The sequence below is a fragment of the Octopus bimaculoides genome, chromosome 24 (assembly GCF_046866305.1).
Source record: "Octopus bimaculoides isolate indiv1 chromosome 24, ASM4686630v1, whole genome shotgun sequence".
NCBI lineage: Eukaryota > Metazoa > Mollusca > Cephalopoda > Octopoda > Octopodidae > Octopus > Octopus bimaculoides.
Window position 1 is genome coordinate 32,207,167 of NC_142951.1, and position 19,568 is coordinate 32,226,734.

The 19,568-nt window shown below is 39.7% G+C and overlaps 1 protein-coding gene across 5 annotated transcripts in view; it reads left to right on the plus strand.

Moving 5' to 3' along the window:
- Window positions 1–19,568, plus strand: part of LOC106882907 (uncharacterized) — a 259,935-nt gene that overhangs the window by 237,520 nt on the left and 2,847 nt on the right. For 4 of the 5 annotated variants that reach the window (XM_089341061.1, XM_089341059.1, XM_089341062.1 and 1 more), the window contains 10 exons: window positions 4,230–6,649; window positions 7,650–8,103; window positions 8,581–9,440; window positions 9,695–9,830; window positions 10,408–10,533; window positions 11,187–11,459; window positions 11,663–11,907; window positions 12,743–12,832; window positions 14,045–14,323; window positions 16,701–16,895. In XM_089341061.1, the coding sequence (XP_089197187.1) occupies window positions 4,230–6,649; window positions 7,650–8,103; window positions 8,581–9,440; window positions 9,695–9,830; window positions 10,408–10,533; window positions 11,187–11,459; window positions 11,663–11,907; window positions 12,743–12,832; window positions 14,045–14,323; window positions 16,701–16,895 (5,078 nt within the window). Of the gene's footprint in view, window positions 1–4,229; window positions 6,650–7,649; window positions 8,104–8,580; window positions 9,441–9,694; window positions 9,831–10,407; window positions 10,534–11,186; window positions 11,460–11,662; window positions 11,908–12,742; window positions 12,833–14,044; window positions 14,324–16,700; window positions 16,896–19,568 lie in introns of those variants that run through there. The other variant, XM_089341063.1, reaches the window with a different exon arrangement.

The window sequence follows — 19,568 nt, forward strand, 5'->3', positions numbered from 1 at the left end:
TGTTGTTGTTGTTGATGATTGTCGTGAATGTTGCAGAATTTTTTTTGAAAGAATCGTAAATTATGGAATAAATTTGTAAATGTCTCGACTAATTTTTGTTGACTTGTTTTTTTTTTGTTTTTTATTTTTTGATTGGTTTTGTTGTATTGATTGAAGGGAATTCATTTCCCCCCTTTGAAAACCAGAGAAATCTTCACCTGAAGTCAATACTAACCTAAACTTTTGTTTTGGTTTCAGGTGAAGACCATTCCTGGCTGTTTGACCACACGGTCACCATATGGTTTCTATTTTTATTTTATTTTTCCCCACTCCAAGTCACGAGCATGTCTTGGCTTGCATCCTGGCCCAGGGTGGTGTTCGACAAAGGTGTAATCTGATATGATACGATGCTAGGTTGCACCATGACCAGAGATTTTCTCTCTTCCTCCCTGTCTCTCTTTTTCTCTCCATTTGCATAATACTGAGAGCCATTCTACAAACTGGAGTTTGCCTCTTAAACTGGCAATTTAATCAATACTGGAGCCAGTTACTGTTGTCATCATTGTCATTGCTGTTTAGACCCATAAACGTATAATCAAAGGTATTTTAATTATGACCAATGTGTCATTTCTATTTTTAAAATGCCCAGGTGTGATTTCAGGGAAATGCAACCACTAGCAGATCAAGCTCCCTCCACTCTGTAGCCTCTTGCTTGTATGGCTTAAAAGTTGTATCGAAAATGTGATTGATCTGTTTTGAGCAAGATCTTACTACTATTTCTAACAGATCGAGTTCCCTCCCTTCCATAGTTGCTCTCCGTTTCTGACTTATTTTATTGAAAATATGGTGACTAAGGGGTGTTACTTCTGTTGGGAACAAGGCAGAAGCTAGTGAGAGAAGATTTATCTCCCCTTACAGAAGCTAGTCTACGTAAAACATCTACATGGAAATTACGTATGTAGATCAGTGCTCAGCAGGCGGTATGCCGCGGCACGCTGGAGTGCCACGAGACGATGCTAGGTGTGCCGCAGTGTAACCTGAATGTAATTTTTTCCCTATACTTTTAGTTATATTCATTTCAAAATTCGGTGGCATACCTAAACTAAAGATATAAGTCCTACAAGTGGTGGAGGGGGAGAAAAGATTTGCCGAGCACTAATGTAGATGGATGTGTGATAGTTTCCCCACTGCTTGATAACCAGTGTGGGCTTGTAACTTAGGGGTTACTGAGAGGAAAGACTACTTTGGGAACTAATTATGTATGTTACAGCTAGATTTTTATCTACCTGGTTGTCTGATAAGTAATTTGCTTCCCAACGACACTCTTCTGGATTCAGTCCCACTATGTGGCACATTGGGCAAGTGTCTTGTGAGTGGATTTGGTAGGCAGAAACTGAAAGAAGCCTTTTGTGTGTGTTTGTGTTTGACACCACCACCACCACCACTGCTTGACAATTGCAGTTGGTGTATTTATATCTCTGTAATTTGGTGGTTCGGCAAAAGAGACTGTTAGAATAAGTCCTAGGCTGACAATAAGTCTTGGGTCTATGTGTTTGACTAAAAGCGGTGATCCAGCATGGCCACACTCAAATCACTGAAACAAATAAAAAAAAAAAAAAAGAACAGTACAATACTGTTTCTACTTTGTGGGTTTTTATCTATCATGGGGCATTTTGGAAAGTAACACTCACGATGGTCGAGGGCTTACTGTGTTATTTTATCTCTTGATCGTTTCAATCATTAGACTGGGGCACCACCTTGAATTTTTAGTCAAATGAATCAATCCTAGTACTTTTTAAGCTTAGTACTTATTTTATTGATCTCTCATGCCTAACTGCTAAGTTATGGGAGACGTAAACACACCAACACCAGTTGTCATGTGGTGTTGGGGGACAAAGACATTCACACACATATACGACAGGCTTTATTTGGTTTCTGCCCACCAAATTCACTCACAGGGCTTTGGTTGGCCTGAGGCTGTAGTGATAGACATTTCCAGTGGAAATGAACCGGGAACCGTGTGGTTAGGAAGCAAGCTTCTTACCACAGCCCCAACTGCATCTGTGTATGGTTATATTATTAAAAAAGATCATTTATAACAAAACTAGACTATTAATTCCAAATGGGTTTGGAAGGTAAAGTGTTAATCCATCATATCTGGGTCACAAAGTTTGCAGTTTGTGATCCATTTCTGGTTCTATGATGCAAATTCCAAATTATGTTTCAAACACAAGATAAATAATCTCAAAATTATTTTACTAAATTCTTCACTATTTTCAAAATTAATAGAAACAAGGGTATCATGTTTCAACTGAGAGCATTATCATCATTTAACATCCGTTATCCATGCTGGCATGGGTTGAACGCTTGTGATGAAAGCTGGTAAGCCGGGTAGGGGAGGGCTGCACCAGACTCCAGTCTGATTTGGCATGGTTTCCACAGCTGGATACCTTTCCTAATGCCAACCATTTTACAGAGCGTGCTGGATGCTTTTATGTGGCATTCCCATGGGTGCTTTACACAACCCGAGGGATCGGTCTTAGCACTTGTGCTGCAGGGTACAGGTCTCCTTGACTACAGCCAAACAAATGGGTTAACTTTAGCATTCAGATTACACTGTCAAATGTAATGCTTATTTTTTCACATAAATTTGAATTAATCATACATTATGTTGTAGCTCCAGGATTTCAGTGATGTGATGGTTTATCTCGAGAATGACATTGTAGGTGTGATTGGCTGGATCTTTTTGGTTTGAACATAAAACAAAATACATTATTTACATTTGACAGATATTTGTCCTCATCTTGTTTGTTGCTAACACAACATTTCGGCTGATATACCCTCCAGCCTTCATCAGGTGTCTTGGGGAAAGTTTCGAACTTGGGTTCTCATTCCTAAGGTATTTTTCGATGTTGTTATTATTATTCAGGTCACTGCCTGGAATTGAACTCGGAATCTTGGAGTTAGTAGCCCACGCTCTTAACCACTACACCATATGCCCATAAACATAGTGGTTAAGAACACAGCTACTGACCCCAAGATTCCGAGTTTGATTCCAGGAGTGACCTGAATAATAATAGTGTTGGTGTGTTTACATTCCCTGTAACTTAGCAGTTCTGCAAAAGAGACCAATAGAATTAAGTCCCAGGCTAAAAAGAAATGATAGTAATGGAAGTTGATTCATTCAACAAAGAGTTCTTTAAGGCAGTGCTCCAGCATGGCTGCAATCTAGTGACTGAAGCAAATAAAAAGATGGAGCAGGTAAAAAAAATATGTTTGTGGCATGTAAACAGCGTCATCCAAACGTGGCCGATGCCAGTGCCACCTTGACTGGTTCCTGTGCTGGTGGCACATAAAAAGCACCATCCGAACCTGGTCGATGCCAGCCCCCTCTGGCCCCTGTGCCAGTGGCACATAAAAAAAGCACTCTCTACACCCTTGGAGTGGTTGGCGTTAGGAAGGGCATCCAGCTGTAGAAATACTGCCAGATGAGACTGGAGGCTGGTGCAGTACGGAAAATGGATGTTAAGCGATGATGATGATGTGCACTTGTGCCACCGACATATAAAATGCCCTTGTGCTGATGGCACATAAAAAGCACCCATGCTGGTGGCACGTAAGATGTACCCAGCACACTCTAAGGTGTTTGGCAGTAGGAAGGGCATCCAGCCCTAGAAATCATGCCACAACAGACAATTAGAGCCTGGACAGCTCTCTGATTTTCCATCTCCTTTCAAACTGTCCAACCCAAGCCAGCATGCAAAATAAAAACAGTTGGAGATATAATTCATAAACTCCTCTGAAATATTTAGGCAGAGGCATGACTGGTAAGAAGTTTGCTTCCCAACTGCATGGTTCTGGGTTCAGTCCCCCTGCATTACACCTTAGACAAGTCTCTTCTACTATAGCCTCAGGCCAACCAAAGTCTTGTGAGTGGATTTGGTAGACAGAAACTGAAAGAAACCCCTCCTTGGTGTGTGTTTGTCCTCCTCCACCACCACTTCACAACTGGTGTTGGTGCATTTACACCCCTATAACTTAGCGGTTTGGCAAATGAGATTGATGGAATAAGTCCCAGGGGTCAATTTATTCAGCTAAAACTTCTTCAAGGCATTGCCCCAGCATGGCCACAGTCTAATGACTGAAACAAGTAAAAGACAAAAATGGATAAAATTTGCCTTTATTACTTTCTTCATTCCTTTATTACTTTCTTCATTCCTTTATTAATTTTGTCTTCTATTTCTTTCCAGAAGGCACCCAACCTGTGGAGAGCGTTGCAGAATTTGAGCTGCGAGAACGTGCTTTAATTCATGGTTACAATGCCGAGATAGCAAAGTACAAGCTATTGGTTCGAAGACTTCGTCAAGAACTTGGCTTTCGCAACACCAGTCACCTCTCCCCAAATAAAAGCTTACGTCCCGACCTCAACAGTTGTCTGGAACAAAACGAACTGAAGCAGTATTTACTGCGACAGGTAAAGAAACTTCAAGAAGAACTGGACAAGAACTCTCAGTGCGTGTCTGAGTTGCTTCATGAACTCGAAGTTAAGAAGGCTGCTGAGACGGATTTGGAACAGAGGTTAGAGAAAGAAGCGATGGGACACCAACAAGCAAAAGCTGCTGTGTCTGAGATGAGAGAGAAGCTGAAGAAATTGAATGAAAGATGTCGTTCGTCGTCTTTCGAAGCTGAAAAGACTTATTTAAAGATCAACAGTGAGATGTTTGACAGCGGAAATCATGTTCTGTCTTGCAAAGAGGACAAAGATGAGGAGTTTGCTTTAGGTGTTAAGAAATCTGATGAAAACCAGTCTGACCATAGTGATGGGAACAAGAAAGAAAGCAACAAGGAAGCGAGGAATAAAATGGTGAAGACGAAGAGAGAGAGTCCGCTTTTGAGCATTGAAAATCAAAATGACGTGAAACTGTCCGTGTTTGATAATCATAACTTGAAGGATAAGATAATTAATAAGAATAAGGAAATCTTGAAATTACAAGAGACACTGCTTTCATATTCAGAACTGGACTCCAAATATCAAAAGAAAACGAAAGAAAATGAGGAACTTTTATGCAAAGTTCAAAAGCATGAAACTCTTGAACGTGATCTTAAAAAGAAAGTGAAACATTTAGAAGAAAAAGTCGAAAAGATTGTGGTGTTTGAAGTTGAAATAGAGAGCCAAGTTGCAATCATTAAGCACCTTCAAACAGCGGTGGATGAGAAGTCTAAATTGTTGTCTGATCTTCAGAGTCAGAATGGTGGAGAAAGTCCCATGTTGAAACGGAAGATGGAAGAGATGCAAACTGTGATGGAAGGTTTGCGTGAAATGGTTGATGACAGCACAAAAGAACTGGCCAAAAATAACGAGAAACTCAGTGATCTGGAAAACAAGGAAAAGATGGTGTCTTCTCTTCAGACAGAATTGGAAACATTGAAATCAAGTCAGAGTAGTTTGAAGTCTGAGGCTAAGATTAAGTCTGATTCTCTTCAGAGTAAACTCGATGAGTTGCAAACTGAGAAAGACAAGGTTTGCAAAGGAAAAGATTGTTTAGAGAATGAAGTGATTCAGCTGAAAGAGCTTGTTGAGAAGAAAACACAAGAAATGTCTAGTTTGAGAACAGAGCTGAAAGCCAAAGACATTGAGAGCGAGAAAGAAAATGTGTTGGTTATCAATAATTTGAAGAATACATTACACAATGCAGTAAGTGAACGAGAAAGTGTGGTACAGGAATTGGCAGAAGCTAAAGGGAAACTGTTGGGCAAAGATGAAGAAATCTGCCAAATGTCGAAAAAGATTGAGGAATATGAAAAAAAATTAGAAGACTCAAAGACTGAATTGGAAGCTGTTCAGGAAAAGAAGAGTATTGAAAGTGATGCTTTGAATGATATAATTAATGAGATGAACAACAAAATAGCTAGCATGAACCTACTGAAGGAAAAACTTCAGAAAGAAATAATGAATGTTGCAGAACATTTGAAATCTTTGAAAACAGAACTGGCTACAGTTCGCCAAATGAAGTTAGACATGGATGATAATGTAAAGAGTTATATGGCACATCTGAAGTCTAACCTGAGTGAAATTACTGGTCTTACAGCAGCTGCTGCTCACTGTGATAAATCAATGTTAACCGATTTAGAGATGCTGCCTGAAAAGAAGGAAATTGAATCTCTGAATTTGAAGATAGTTGACTTGGAGAAAGATCTGGAAGACAATGTTCATATGAGAGAAAATTTCATGACTGAAATTTCCTGCCTTGTAGCATCATTGAAGAATAAAGACCAACAAATAGAAAATTTAACCAAGGAAAAAATCCAGGCGTCTGAGAAAGAATCTTCAGAGAAGAAAGTAAATCTTGTTGAAAGTGATGTTGGATCTGAACACATGAGGAATCGATTGTCCGGTGAGAAATCTGATGGTCTGAGTTCATCATCGATTGAGAAACAACAGCACCACCAGGTGTCACCAACAAAGCAGGACAACCAATCACCACCACTGAAGAAACCAGCCCGTCAGTCAGCGCCAACGAAGCCAAGAAGACAGTCATTATGTAAGAAACAAGATGGAGACACACAGACTTCTCCTGAGAAGCAGAACAGAGTTAAACAGGCAACTCCTGAGATGCAAGTCAGATACACACAGACGTCTCCTGAGAAGCAGGATAGACTTTCAAATACGGTATGGAGAAGAATTTGTTGAGTTAGTAGTCTTAAAGAAATTCCTCATTTCATCAGAGTCACTTCATCTGTATTGTTACTGCAGTCTTTTATTATTGTAGTCAAGGGTTCAATCCTATTGTGCAGCACAATGTGGTCTTTTGCTATATCCCCAGGTTGACCAAAGCCTTGTGAGTGGGTTTGGTTGAAAGAATCCCATCACACACACACGCATGTACATGTGTATGTGTACAGTTGCTCAACCTGCTAGAAATAGCAGCTAAATTGTTCTATCTTATAAAAAGATACCTTAGAAAATATCATTTTGGATATCCATCGAGCTAGCTATGCACTTGTCTGTCTATAGCAAAGATGGTGCATGCGAGTGACGAAACCACTTTGAGCATGATCCTGTAAATCGAAAAAAGAGAGAGAGAGAGTTCTTTGCTCTCATGTGTTTATTCCCTCCCTGCCTGAGGTTACCATGGTCTTTTCTGTAGGCTTTTCATTCCACGGATAAACCGAGTCTTACCTTTTATGTTTTTAAAACTCTTCTGTGATACACAACCCCTTTTGATAGTTTTTATTCAATTTTATTTATTTATTTTCCGATCTCTTTTGATTGGAATTTTACTGTGTGGTGGTAAGTAGCTTGCTTACCAACCACATGGTTCCAGGTTCAGTCACACTGCGTGGCACCTTGGGCAAGTGTCTTCTTACTATAGCCTCGGCCCAACCAAAGCCTTGTGAGTGGATTTGGTAGATGGAAACTGAAAGAAGCCCATCGTATACATGTGTGTGTGTGTGTTAGTCTCCACCACCATTGCTTGACAACCAATATTGGTGTGTTTATGTCCTGGGGTCAATTTGTTCGACTAAATGTGATGCTCCAACATGGCCACAGTCAAATGACTGAAACAAGTAAAAGAATAACAATATATAGAATAAATAAAAAATATATTGGCTTTTCTCATGTTCCTTTATATTTTTTTTTTTTTTTTTTTTTTTTTTTTATCAAAAAGACAAAGAAAGCAAAACAAGAAGAAAATGAAGAAACTATGCAGATGGATGAAGCAAATTTGGAGAACTTTGGTGACAAGCATCATGTGAACTTGAAACAAGAGCTGGGTTCGATGGCATCAAAGCTGGAGTCGTTGCAGAAGTTCTACGACGACGAGAAATCCTTAAACGATGAAATCAAGTCTGAACTGAATGAAGTCAAGGTGAAGCTGTCCGAGGTGAAAGCTTCGTATGAGGCTGAGAAATCTGTGACTCACCGGCTTCGTTATGATCTAAACGATGTGAGGAGCAGCTTGAACGAGGTGCTTGAATCGTACGAGCAGTTGAACCTATCCCGGAGCGTAGTGCTTGGCGATGACAATGAACCAAGCGCAGATGATCGACCTGAGGTTAACGAACAGGCGATAAAGTCGTTACTTAACGAGCTTACCCAGCCACAGCGTGACATCATCAATAGTAAGTATGTCCTTTGTGGATTTTTTTTCTGTCACCAAGCATGGCTGTATGGTAAGAAGCTTGTATGGTGGAGGTGCATGGCCTAGTGGTTAGGGTGTCAGCACCATGATCGTAAGATTGTGGTTTCGATTCCTGGACCGGGCAGCGCGTTGTGCTCTTGAGCAAAACACTTCATTTCACGTTGCCAAGTTCAATTCCAGGCAGTGACCTGAATAATAATAATAATAATAACATAAAAAAATACCATAGGTATGAGAACCCAGGTTCGAAATTTCCCCAAAACACCTGATGAAGGCTGGAGGGTCTATCTGCCGAAACGTTAACAACAAACAAGATGACAAAGTTAGATGAAGATGATGATATATTCATTGTGTGTTTATTATACTAACTACATGGTTAATATACTAATTATATATTTATTGTACACATTGTATATATTTCTTAAACTCACTGAATATCAATTTTATTTCTATGTAGCTCTTCAAAAACAAGGACAAAGTTGGAAGAGAAAGTATGAGGAAACATCATTGGAACTTGTTTCAGAGCGCCAGAAACTCTTGGACAGTCAGCATCTTCAAGACTTCTCCACCAAAGCGGAAAATAAGAAACTCAGAAAAGAACTGATATCCATTGAAAAACAGCTGAAAGACGTTCAGTCTCAACATGAAATCCATTTGATCACCATGGAAACAGAAAGGATGACAAAAGAGTTGATCGAGGAACGTAAGCGCAGCGAGGACCGTCATCTCCAAGAGGACATGTCGAGGTTACGGCATCAGTTGCAACTGGCGAAAGAAAACAGCGAGAAATATTCAAAGCTTAAAATCGAAGTGGAATTGTTGAGAGACGAGAATAATAGTCTGAAGAAAGAGAAATTAGATGTTGCAGTTGATGATAAAAGTGATGAGGAGGATAATGATAAACAGGATTGTAAATCCAGTAAAGAAGACATGGATTTAGATGACATGTCAACGGTTAAAGGGAAGGAGGGTTCGGAGGAGACATCAAATGCAACGGTTGCTACGCAGACAGATCTTGACAGCAAGAAAACCTGCGATACGTGTGAAATGATGAAGACCGAGAAACAACAGTTGGCTGAAAAACTCAAAGTAAGTCAGAAAAAGATTCTTGCTTTCGAAGAAGATACCAATGGTGTAGAAACACCACCGTTCAGTCGAGTCGGTAGCAGTCGACAGCTGCGACGGGAGAAGATTTTGGCAGAAACTGCTAAGATGGAAGCTGAATTTGCTCTGAAAGTTGCGCAAGAGAAGATTCTCACACTGACCAAAGACCTTGAAAAGCTTCAAGAGAATAAATGCCAAGAGCCTTCTCAAAATGTAAGATTTATCATTTTTTAACATTTTTAATGATTAGTTTTAAACATCAGTGATCAGAATTTGCATTTAGGCTTTTTGTTTTTGTTTAATTTGAAATTTAAAATATAATTCTGGAATCATCATTGTATCCTATTTTAGAGACTACTACTACTACTGCTACTGCTACTACTATTACTACTGCTGCTACTACTATTACTACTGATGGGCCTGTATTTGTTCTCTCTAACTTTTTATCTAAATTCTTTGTCACCCAGGAAACTTGGTCTGTGCCATCAAAGTCCTGCAGTTGCCAAACAAACGACAATTCTCTCATTGAAGATAAAAATGAATTCAAGAAACAAAAAGATGATCTTGAAATGGAAAGAAGACGAATTGTCACATTACAACAAGGTATGTATTTAGCAATTGTTCTCTTTCTCTTTAAAAATATGAACTTTTGAACATTATTTACATTTGACGGATATTTGTCCTCATCTTGTTTGTTGTTAACACAACGTTTCGACTGATATACCCTCCAGCCTTCATCAGGTGTCTTGGGGAAATTTCGAACCTGGGTTCTCATTCCTAAGGTATTTTTCAATGTTATTATTATTATTATTCAGGTCACTGCCTGATTATTATTATTATTATTACTATTATACCTTAGGAATGAGAACTCAGGTTCGAAATTTCCCCAAGACACCTGATGAAGGCTGGAGGGTATATCGGCCAAAACGTTGTGTTAAGAACAAACAAGATGAGGACAAATATCTGTCAAATGTAAATAATGTACATAATTCCTCATCTCTTAAATATTGAACTGTATGAACCTTTGAGTTGGTGTTTATCTCTAGATTTCAAAAACATTCTGTGGATGAGAGAGACACAGGTGACACAGTGTGGTTAAGAGTCGTGTGTGTGTGTGTAATCATATATAGTTACTTTTCTCTGTATTTTCATCTGCTTTGGTCTTTTCTTTCCACTGTAGATCTTCAGCAGAAGTCCTCTATTGTTGAAACCCTGAAAATGTCCCTAAAAGACCAAGATGACACCATTGTAGAGTTGGAAGATATCATGAAGAGAAGGGAGTCCAAGATCAATGCTCTTGAAGAAGGTATGTAGTTCAACGTATAGAAGACTTTCCAGATAATCCTTGCTAATCCAGGAAAACGATTTTCTACTCTGCTCTACATCAGCTCCCAGATTAAGATTTAATTTTCCAAGGTCTTTTCTCAAAGCCTTTGTTATTAAGTGTCACTAAATGGCAGAATCAGTAGAGCTTCACAAATGAGTTCAATGTTCTATTATATACACACACATATATAATACTCTGTGGAGTGGGTGGTGTTAGGAAGGGCATCCAGCCGTAAAAAACCCCTGCCAGAACAGACGCAGTATCCTGAGATAGACTTCTACCTGGCCGGCTCTTGTCAAACCGTCCAGCCCATGCCGCTAAGCATTTCGCCCGGCATGCTAACGTTTCTGCCAGCTCACTGCCTTAAAAATATTCTTTTTTAATCTAGGCACAAGGCCCAAAATTTTGGGGGAGGGAGCCAGTCAATTAGATCAACCCCAGTATGCAACGGGTACTTAATTTTTTTGGACCCCGAAAGGATTAAAGACAAAGTTGACCTCAGTGGAATTTGAACTCAAAACATACCACTAAGCATTCCACCCAGCATGTTAACAATTCTGCCATCGAAAGACTTGTAATATTAAATATTGTTTCCATCCATAATTTTTGTGTGTGTTTCTGTTTTTCTAAAGAATTGCTACAAAAAGATGAAAAAGATAGAAAGGTAGTTGCCGCAACATCTGACAAATGTGCGCAATGCAGATTATCCCTTGTTGAAGGAAACGCACCAAAAACGACGGAGTCTTCCAACGGTTCGGGGGACACCACCAAAGACGACAATCTTCAAACTGTTGTTTCACACCAAACGAAAACCATCCAAACATTGAGTCACGAGAAATCCCAAACAGAAATGACTTGCAAAAACATGAACCTGGAAATGCAGCATATGAAGATGGCTTTGGCAGGTAAATGAAATTTATCAATTAGTGCTTATTCTATAATGCCCTCGTTGGTTTCAGCCACTGGTTTCATGCTATGGGGCATTTGTCACTCTCTCGCTCTAAATTTTAGTTTGTATATGTGTGTGTGTGTATAGAAAATAAATTTCTAACAATTTCAAGCAAGAAAGTGTTGTTTTTAAGAAATCTTTTGTTTCTCTTTGCTTTAGTAATGGAATGTGAAAGGGATTCACTGCGAAAACGGCTGGAGATGGTTTGTGGAAAATCATTACAAAGTCCAACCACAAACACACAGGGAGCTGCTACACAGTCTCACCAAAGTCCCATGGTGAATGCCCATTCAGCTGTTGGGAAATCTTTCCAAAGTCCTGCAATAAAATCCACAATCGCTTCTGCAAAATCTCAGCCAAGTCCTTCAAGGATGGTGCCATCGTCATCATCGTCATCTTCAGAGGTAATATTATTCCCCCATTCCTCATTTAATCCAACATTGCAATTACAGACATGCACATGCTCAGATTTTGATACACACACACACACACACACATAGGAAGGGCATCCAGCTGTAGAAACTCTGCCAAATCAGACTGGAGCCTGGTGTTGCCATCCGGTTTCACCAGTCCTCAGTCAAATCGTCCAACCCATGCTAGCATGGAAAGCAGACGTTAAACGATGATGATGATGATGATTCACACAGTAATACCTCGCCATATCATGGTTCACATATCATGATTTATTATTTAAGCTTACGTCTGTGGTGTTGTTTTGCATTTCTAAGGGTTGGATGTGTTATCTAACATGAACTCAGAACATAAAATAAAAGGACTAAATAAAGTTCCTTCCTGTATCTTAGCCCCTTAGGGCTAATTTCCTGGATTCTGTGATGTATATATTCTCCACCCAGTCCATCGCAGGATTACTCATTTCTGACAGCTGAGCGGACTGGAGCAAAGGGAAATAAAGTGTTTTGCTCAAGAACAGAACATGTGGCCCGTTCCAGGAATTGAAACCACAACCTTAGGATTTTCCTCTTTAATCAACCATGACCCATGTTTGATTTGAGAAGATCTAAGAGGTCACTCTGTTCTCTTAAATTTCCTAGTACAAAAGTTGAGAACAATAGGTTGAGGACTTGTAGGAAACTGGATTCAGTTTCGAATCCGGGCTTAAATATTTGGTAGCTGTTCACTACATCCTAACCACTAAGCCAGGTACCTCCATGTTCCTTTGATATGGTTTAAATAATATTCATTCTTTTAGTTATGTTTATCTTAATTTCTGCCTCACAGGGAAAAGACAATGGAAATGGTGCTGCCCAAAATACAAAATCCATGGAAGAGACTATGCCTGGAAATGGTATAATGTTAAGAAATGTTGAGGTGAGCAGGTTTATATTTCTTCTTTCAGGTTGAACATAAATGCATGGTATCTTGAGCAAGTCTCTTCTACTATATTTCCAGGCTGATCAAAGCCCTGTGAGTGGATTTGGTGGATAGAAACTGAAAGAAGCCCACAATGTGTGTGTGTGTGTGTGTGTGTGTGTGTGTGTATGAGATCATCATCATTGTCATTTAATGTCCATGTTTCATACTGGCAAGGGTTGGATGGTTTCAAAAGATTTGATGTGTCCATCAAGATCCAGTATCTGCTTTGGCATGGTTTTTATGGTTGAATGCCCTTCCTAACACCACTGTATGTGTGTGTATATATATATATATATATATATATATATATATGTAATGGTTAAGTAGTGACTGTATGAATCAGATAAATGAGTTAAGAACAATATTATTTGCTTGCTGAGATGGCCATTTGGCACTCTGTCGGTCACGATGAATGTTCCAGTTGATCCAATCAGCAGAACAACCTGCTTTTGAAGATAACATGCAAGTGGCTGAGCACTCCACAGACAAGTGTACCCTTAATGTAGTTCTGAGGGAGATTCAGCATGACACAGAGGGTGACAAGGCTGGCCCCTTTGAAATACAGGTACTACTCATTTTTTGCCAGCTGAGTGGACTGGAGCAATGTGAAATAAAGTGTCTTGCTCAAGGACACAACACATCACCAGGTATTGAACTCACAACCTTTCGATCATTAGCTGAATACTCTAACCTTGTGGAATTTTTTCTGGTTCCTCCCATTTTAAGTTCAAATCCTGCTGAAGCCAACTTTGCCTTTCACCCACTCTGTGTTAATAAAACAAAGTACTGAGGGACTATGTACCATCTATCAAAAGTTGCTGGCCTTGTAATTAAATTAGAAACAATTAACTCTAATTACCAAACTCACCATCATCATCATCGTGATATAACATCCGTTTTCCATGCTCACAAAGGTTGGATGGTTTGACCGGAGCTAGGAAGGCCAGGGGCTGCACCTGGCTCCATTATCTGTTCTGACATGGTTTCTACAGCTGGACACCCTTCCCTAATGCCAAACATTCCACAGAGTGTACTGGGTACCTTTTTATGGGGCATCAGCACCAATGTTTTTAATGTGACAAAAGCAGGAGTACTTTTTATCTGGCACCAGCCTTCAAAATAATTAATTAGAATTTTTTTTTTCTTTTTGCCCTCTTCTTTTCACAGCAATGGCGCAAACAGAAAGCTCATGTGGTAAACAGCATAAAGAAAGGTAATATAGAAAAAGTAGCTACAACTCTAGCATCCAATTCTCTAGCATCCAAGACATCACATTCGGTTCATAAACACAACAGCCCTGCACCAAACTCTGCAGTCACATCACGTCTTTGCAACAATGTCACTAGTTCTCTGCATAGATCACCTTCTACCTGCCGTACCCAGCGTCTGTGTAACATGAAGCAAAATACTAATGCTGGCACCAGCAGCCTTGTTCCATTGAAGAAAGTAAGTCAGTTCCGGTTCTTATTTCATCTAATATATCTGTGTATCAGTGTGTCACATTTTTTCAACTTTACTCCTAGAGGCCGTAACCCTACATATACCATTTTGGAATCAGGCCGACTCCATAAGTAAATTAAAAACATTCTGGGCCGAATCCAGACCTGCAATCCTCAAATTTTGGATTCCCAAGTTTTTGTTATTGCGATTGTTTCCAGTAATTTTTTTTACATGATTTTTTTTGCAACGAATTTTTCTGTACAATAACAATTTTCATAACTTGAAAATTAAATTTGGGAATAATTGAAATTAATTGCAATATCAATGATTATTTTCGGCAGTATTTTTACGTGATTTTTTGCGACAAATACAATCATCTTTGGGATATGACTCAGGAGAAAGCGATTGCAAGAAATTCTCTGTTTGGGATCTTCCTATTCGGGGCCAGTAGCTTAAATGCTATACACTGGCTTAAAATATAAAATATACATTAGCAAAAAAGGAGGTGATTTAAGGGACTATCTGCTGCCCATTAAAAATTGCTGGTCTTGTAATTAAATTAGAAGCAGTTAATTCTAATTGCCAAACTCATCAGCCTTCAAAATCATTTAATGTTTTGTAAGACATTAATACTGTTGAGCCCCCAAAGTGCTGCACAGTGGGATTGAACCTAGAACTACATGATTGTTAAGCAAACTTCTGAACCATGCAGCCACAGCCATGCATCCATATCCACCATGGGGCTCTGTTCATTTTGTTTTCATTTTTAAATCATCATCAAAATATTCCTGTGACAAGCATGCAACATGTCATCGCTGTCAAATAATATTATTTATTTATTTTAAAAGTGAGTCGGGAGAATGAGGAAGGGACGAAGTGGGGGCAGTGTCCTTGATCTTTAAAGAAAGCCCTAACCCTCACCTTCCTCTCTCCCTGGTTGCTGAACATTCATTTGGTTAACGTCCATTCTGAACAGGTAACGTGTGTAGGTGATAGCAGAACAGCTGTTGGGACTGAACTCGAAACCATGTGGCTAGGAAGCAAACTTCTTAACCACAGAGCCATACCTGCCAAAATAATGCTATGGAATTTCTGGTATAGTCACAGCCATAGCTGTGTGGTTAAGAAGCTTGCTTTCCAACCCTATGGTCTTCAGTTCAATCCTAGTGTGTGGCACTTTGGGTGTTTTCTACTTTAGCCTGAGCGAATTTGGTTGACAGAAACTGAAAGAAGCCTGTCATTGTGTGTGTGCTTATGATTATGTTGTGTTTGTTCCCTATCACAGTTTTATAACCAGTGTTAGTTTGTTTACATTCCCATAATTTGGAGATATATATATATATATATAGATAGATAGATAGATTTTGTATATGTGTGTGTAAAAGAGAGCTATTTGTATGAAAGTTTGTGTGCATAAGGAAAAGAGTGTGTGTGTATGCATGTTGAGAGAGAGAGTATGTTTGTGTGAGTGTGTGTATGTGTGTGTGAGAGAGAGAGAGAGAGATAGTGTGTGTGAGAGAGGGGGAAAAGAAAGGCAGAGAGAAAGAAATATAGATACTGCATGTTTAAAAGAGGGCATATATATGAGTATGTGACAGTGTGTGTGTATGTGTGTGCTTATGCATGTGTGAAAGGGAGAGAGAGAGAGAGAGAGAGAGAGTGTAAGAGAGAGATATATAGACAATACATATGTAAAAGAAAGAGAGAAAGGGTGTTTGTGTGTTTGTGTGTGTGTGTGTGAGTAAGAAAGCAAATGCCTAGAAATTACATCGATGGTCACCAACGGTTATAACGATCGTTTGTGCAATAAGTAATCAAAATATTGTTTTGATGTGAATATGAGATGAAAGCAATCTCAAGTTAGAAACTTTGTCAATAAAATAAGCAGACGACACAGCTTTGTTACAAACATGCAGGGAACAGCATCTGGTTAAGTTTAAGCATTCATTATAGATTTTAGATGGCTTTATCAAGAGTAAGTGCTATAAAAACGACTCTGTTGCAGGGTTGTACAATCTGGTGGTGGTGGTGGTGGTTTTGGTATTGATGGTGGTGGTGGTGGTGGTGGTGGTGATAATGGCAGGGTATGTAAAAGCAGATTAACTGCAGAGTTAATCCCAAGGTACTGCTGGTACCTATTTACAGCTGGGTTTGCACATCATAAACGAATTTCATTCCCGCTCAAATGCTGCCCCTTTCACAAACACATCATCTTCTTATCTTCCCTCTTACATTCATATCCTCTTGTCCGCAAACTCTCATTCAAGCATCCACAATGTCTTTCTCCACTCTTTTATACAATGTCTGCCCTATCTGTGCATGGAAAGTGGACGTTAAACGACGATGATGATGATTATTTTATTTATTTTTTTTTTTTTTGTAGCAGGTGATTGTTTCCAGTGAACCAAGTAAAACTCCACAAGTTGAGGGACTCCCTAAATCTGCCGAATCACCACCAATGTCACCAGGGGTACCAACAGGCCGAGAGAACTACAGAGAAATTGATGTGACCCCACCAGTAGCTATCAGAGCTTTGAGAAGGAATCGCAAGCGAAAGCCACTGGAGACCTCCCCTCAGGTAAATTTCAGACAATCTATGGGTAATTATTACAAAGGTAAGTGGTCCCTGGGTTTCAAGCAGTTGTAACTCTGCTTTGATTTGAAACAGCTGCTTCATAACTACTGTTATTTAATTGTTGTGAGAAGCTATTTCAATTATCTATTCTTTTTACGATTTATAACTCCTGTTTCTCAGCCACGAATTTGTCTACATATTTTTTCCATCCAAATGATTTTGAAGATTGTGAAATAAATGATAATCAGATGGGGCAATGTCCGGCGAATATGGTGGCTGGAGCATCGTTTCCCATTCAAACTGCTCCAGCCTTTGGAATGTCATCCTCACTGTATGTGGCCGAGCATTATCCTGATGGAAGAACACCTTTCGTCTTGAAGCCAAAGCTGGCCATTTTCCTTCCAGCGCTGACTTAAGCCACTCAAGCTGCTCATTGTATATCTCCTCTGTTACTATTTGGTTTGGATTTAAAAGTTCAAAGTGGACTAAACCTTTCATATCCCACCAAACAACACCTCTTGTAGGTGAAAACTTTCTTTAGTCTGGGGTGCCTTTCTCTACCCACTGTCTTTGGCACTTGAGATTTTTATAGAGAAAACATTTCTCATCACCAGTCACTCTTCAGTCCCAAAAAGGTTCGTTCATGAGACATGACCGCAAAGAAGAGCTCGCATTCACTCTCTGCACGTGATTAGACTAAGAAAGTTTGTGAAGAACCCATTGACCCAATTTACTGACTTTTCCGATGCACACAGGTGTCGGTGAATGGTTGAACGACCAAATCCAAGATTCTCTGCTAGTTCTTCAATAGTTACACTCGGATTTTGTTCCACCGGGGTTTGCAGGACATCCTTATCGAGCTCTACAGATCTTCCAGGATGTAGCTCATCTCCTAGGCTGTAGTTTTTGGCTCTGAATTTCTGGAACCACCGTTGACACTGACTTACGCTTATTGTCCAATCCTCATATACTGCATTAATATTCCTCGCACTTTCCATTATGTTGTTGGCTTTATAAAGCAAAATATGCCGAATATGCTCTTTTGTCACTTCCATTATAGCTTTGCAAAAATAACTGTTAAAATCGAACTGCACTCTTGAAAACTTGCACTAAGAATAAGTACAAGGTAAAATTACTATCTGCTTTTATAGCAAGTTGATGCAGGTAGTTTATCCCATCCCCCTCTGACTTTTAGTTCATGCAATTGAAAAAACCACATTATTTATTTGGTGACTGAATATATATATAGGATGATGACGATATATATATATATATATATATATATATATATATATATATATATATATATATATATATATATATTGAAGAGCTTATTTTCAGAATCAGATCTATGCATTGAAATGACTTTTGAGTAATTGTTTAAAAAAACAACTTAAATATATCTGATTTTGATTGGGAGACTAAAATTTGCCTAATGTCTGTATGGCAACTATCCCAGTTTGACTGGAAAACATTTCACGTGCATGAAGCCAGCAGATTGTGTGATAATGGTTATTATGCAATATGCACTTATACTGGTCTTGAAAGTAAGCTCCTTATATATACTCTTTACTCTTTTACTTGGTTCAGTCATTTGACTGCGGCCATGCTGGAGCACCGCTTTTAGTCGAGCAAATCAACCCCAGGACTTATTCTTTGTAAGCCTAGTAATTATTCTATCGGTCTCTTTTGCCGAACCGCTAAGTTACAGGAACGTAAACACACCAGCATTGGTTGTCAAGCAATGTTGGGAGGACAAACACAGACGCACAAACATTTACACACACATACATATATACGACAGGCTTCTTTCAGTTTCCGTCTACCAAATCCACTCACAAAGCTTTGGTCGGCCTGAGGCTGTAGTAGAAGACACTTGCCCAAGGTGCCACGCAGTGGGACTGAACCCTGAACCATGTGGTTGGTAAGCAAGCTACTTACCAGACACCCACTCCTGCGCTATATATATATATATATATATATATATATATATATATATTTATCATCATCATCATCATTTAACGTCCGCTTTCCATGCTAGCATGGGTTAGACGATTTGACTGAGTACTGGTGGACCAGGAGGCGACTTCAGGCTCCAATCTGATTTGGCAGAGTTTCTACAGCTGCATGCCCTTCCTAACGCCAACCACTCCAAGAGTGTAGTGGGTGTTTTACGTGCCACTGGCACAGAAGCCAGTCCATCGGCACTGGCAACGATCTCGCTCGAATGTCTTTTCACATGCCACTATATATATATATATTTGGAAATGTGCTGTGCGTGAGAAGACCCGGCAAGCCAAGTAAGATCGTTGCCAGTGCCCCTGGACTGGTTCTTGTGCGGGTGGCACATGAGATGCACCATTTTGAGCGTGGCCGTTGCCAGTACCGCCTGACTGGCTCCCGTAGGATTTTCGAGCGAGATCGTTGCCAGTGCCCCTGGACTGGCTTGTGCGGGTGGCACATAAAAGACACCATTTCGAGCGTGGCCGTTTTTGTGCGGGTGACACGTAAAAGCACCCACTACACTCTCTGAGTGGTTGGCGTTAGGAAGGGCATCCAGCTGTAGAAACTCTGCCAAATCACACTGGAGCCTGGTGTTGCCATCCGGTTTCACCAGTCCTCAGTCAAATCGTCCAACCCATGCTAGCATGGAAAGCGGACGTTAAACGATGATGA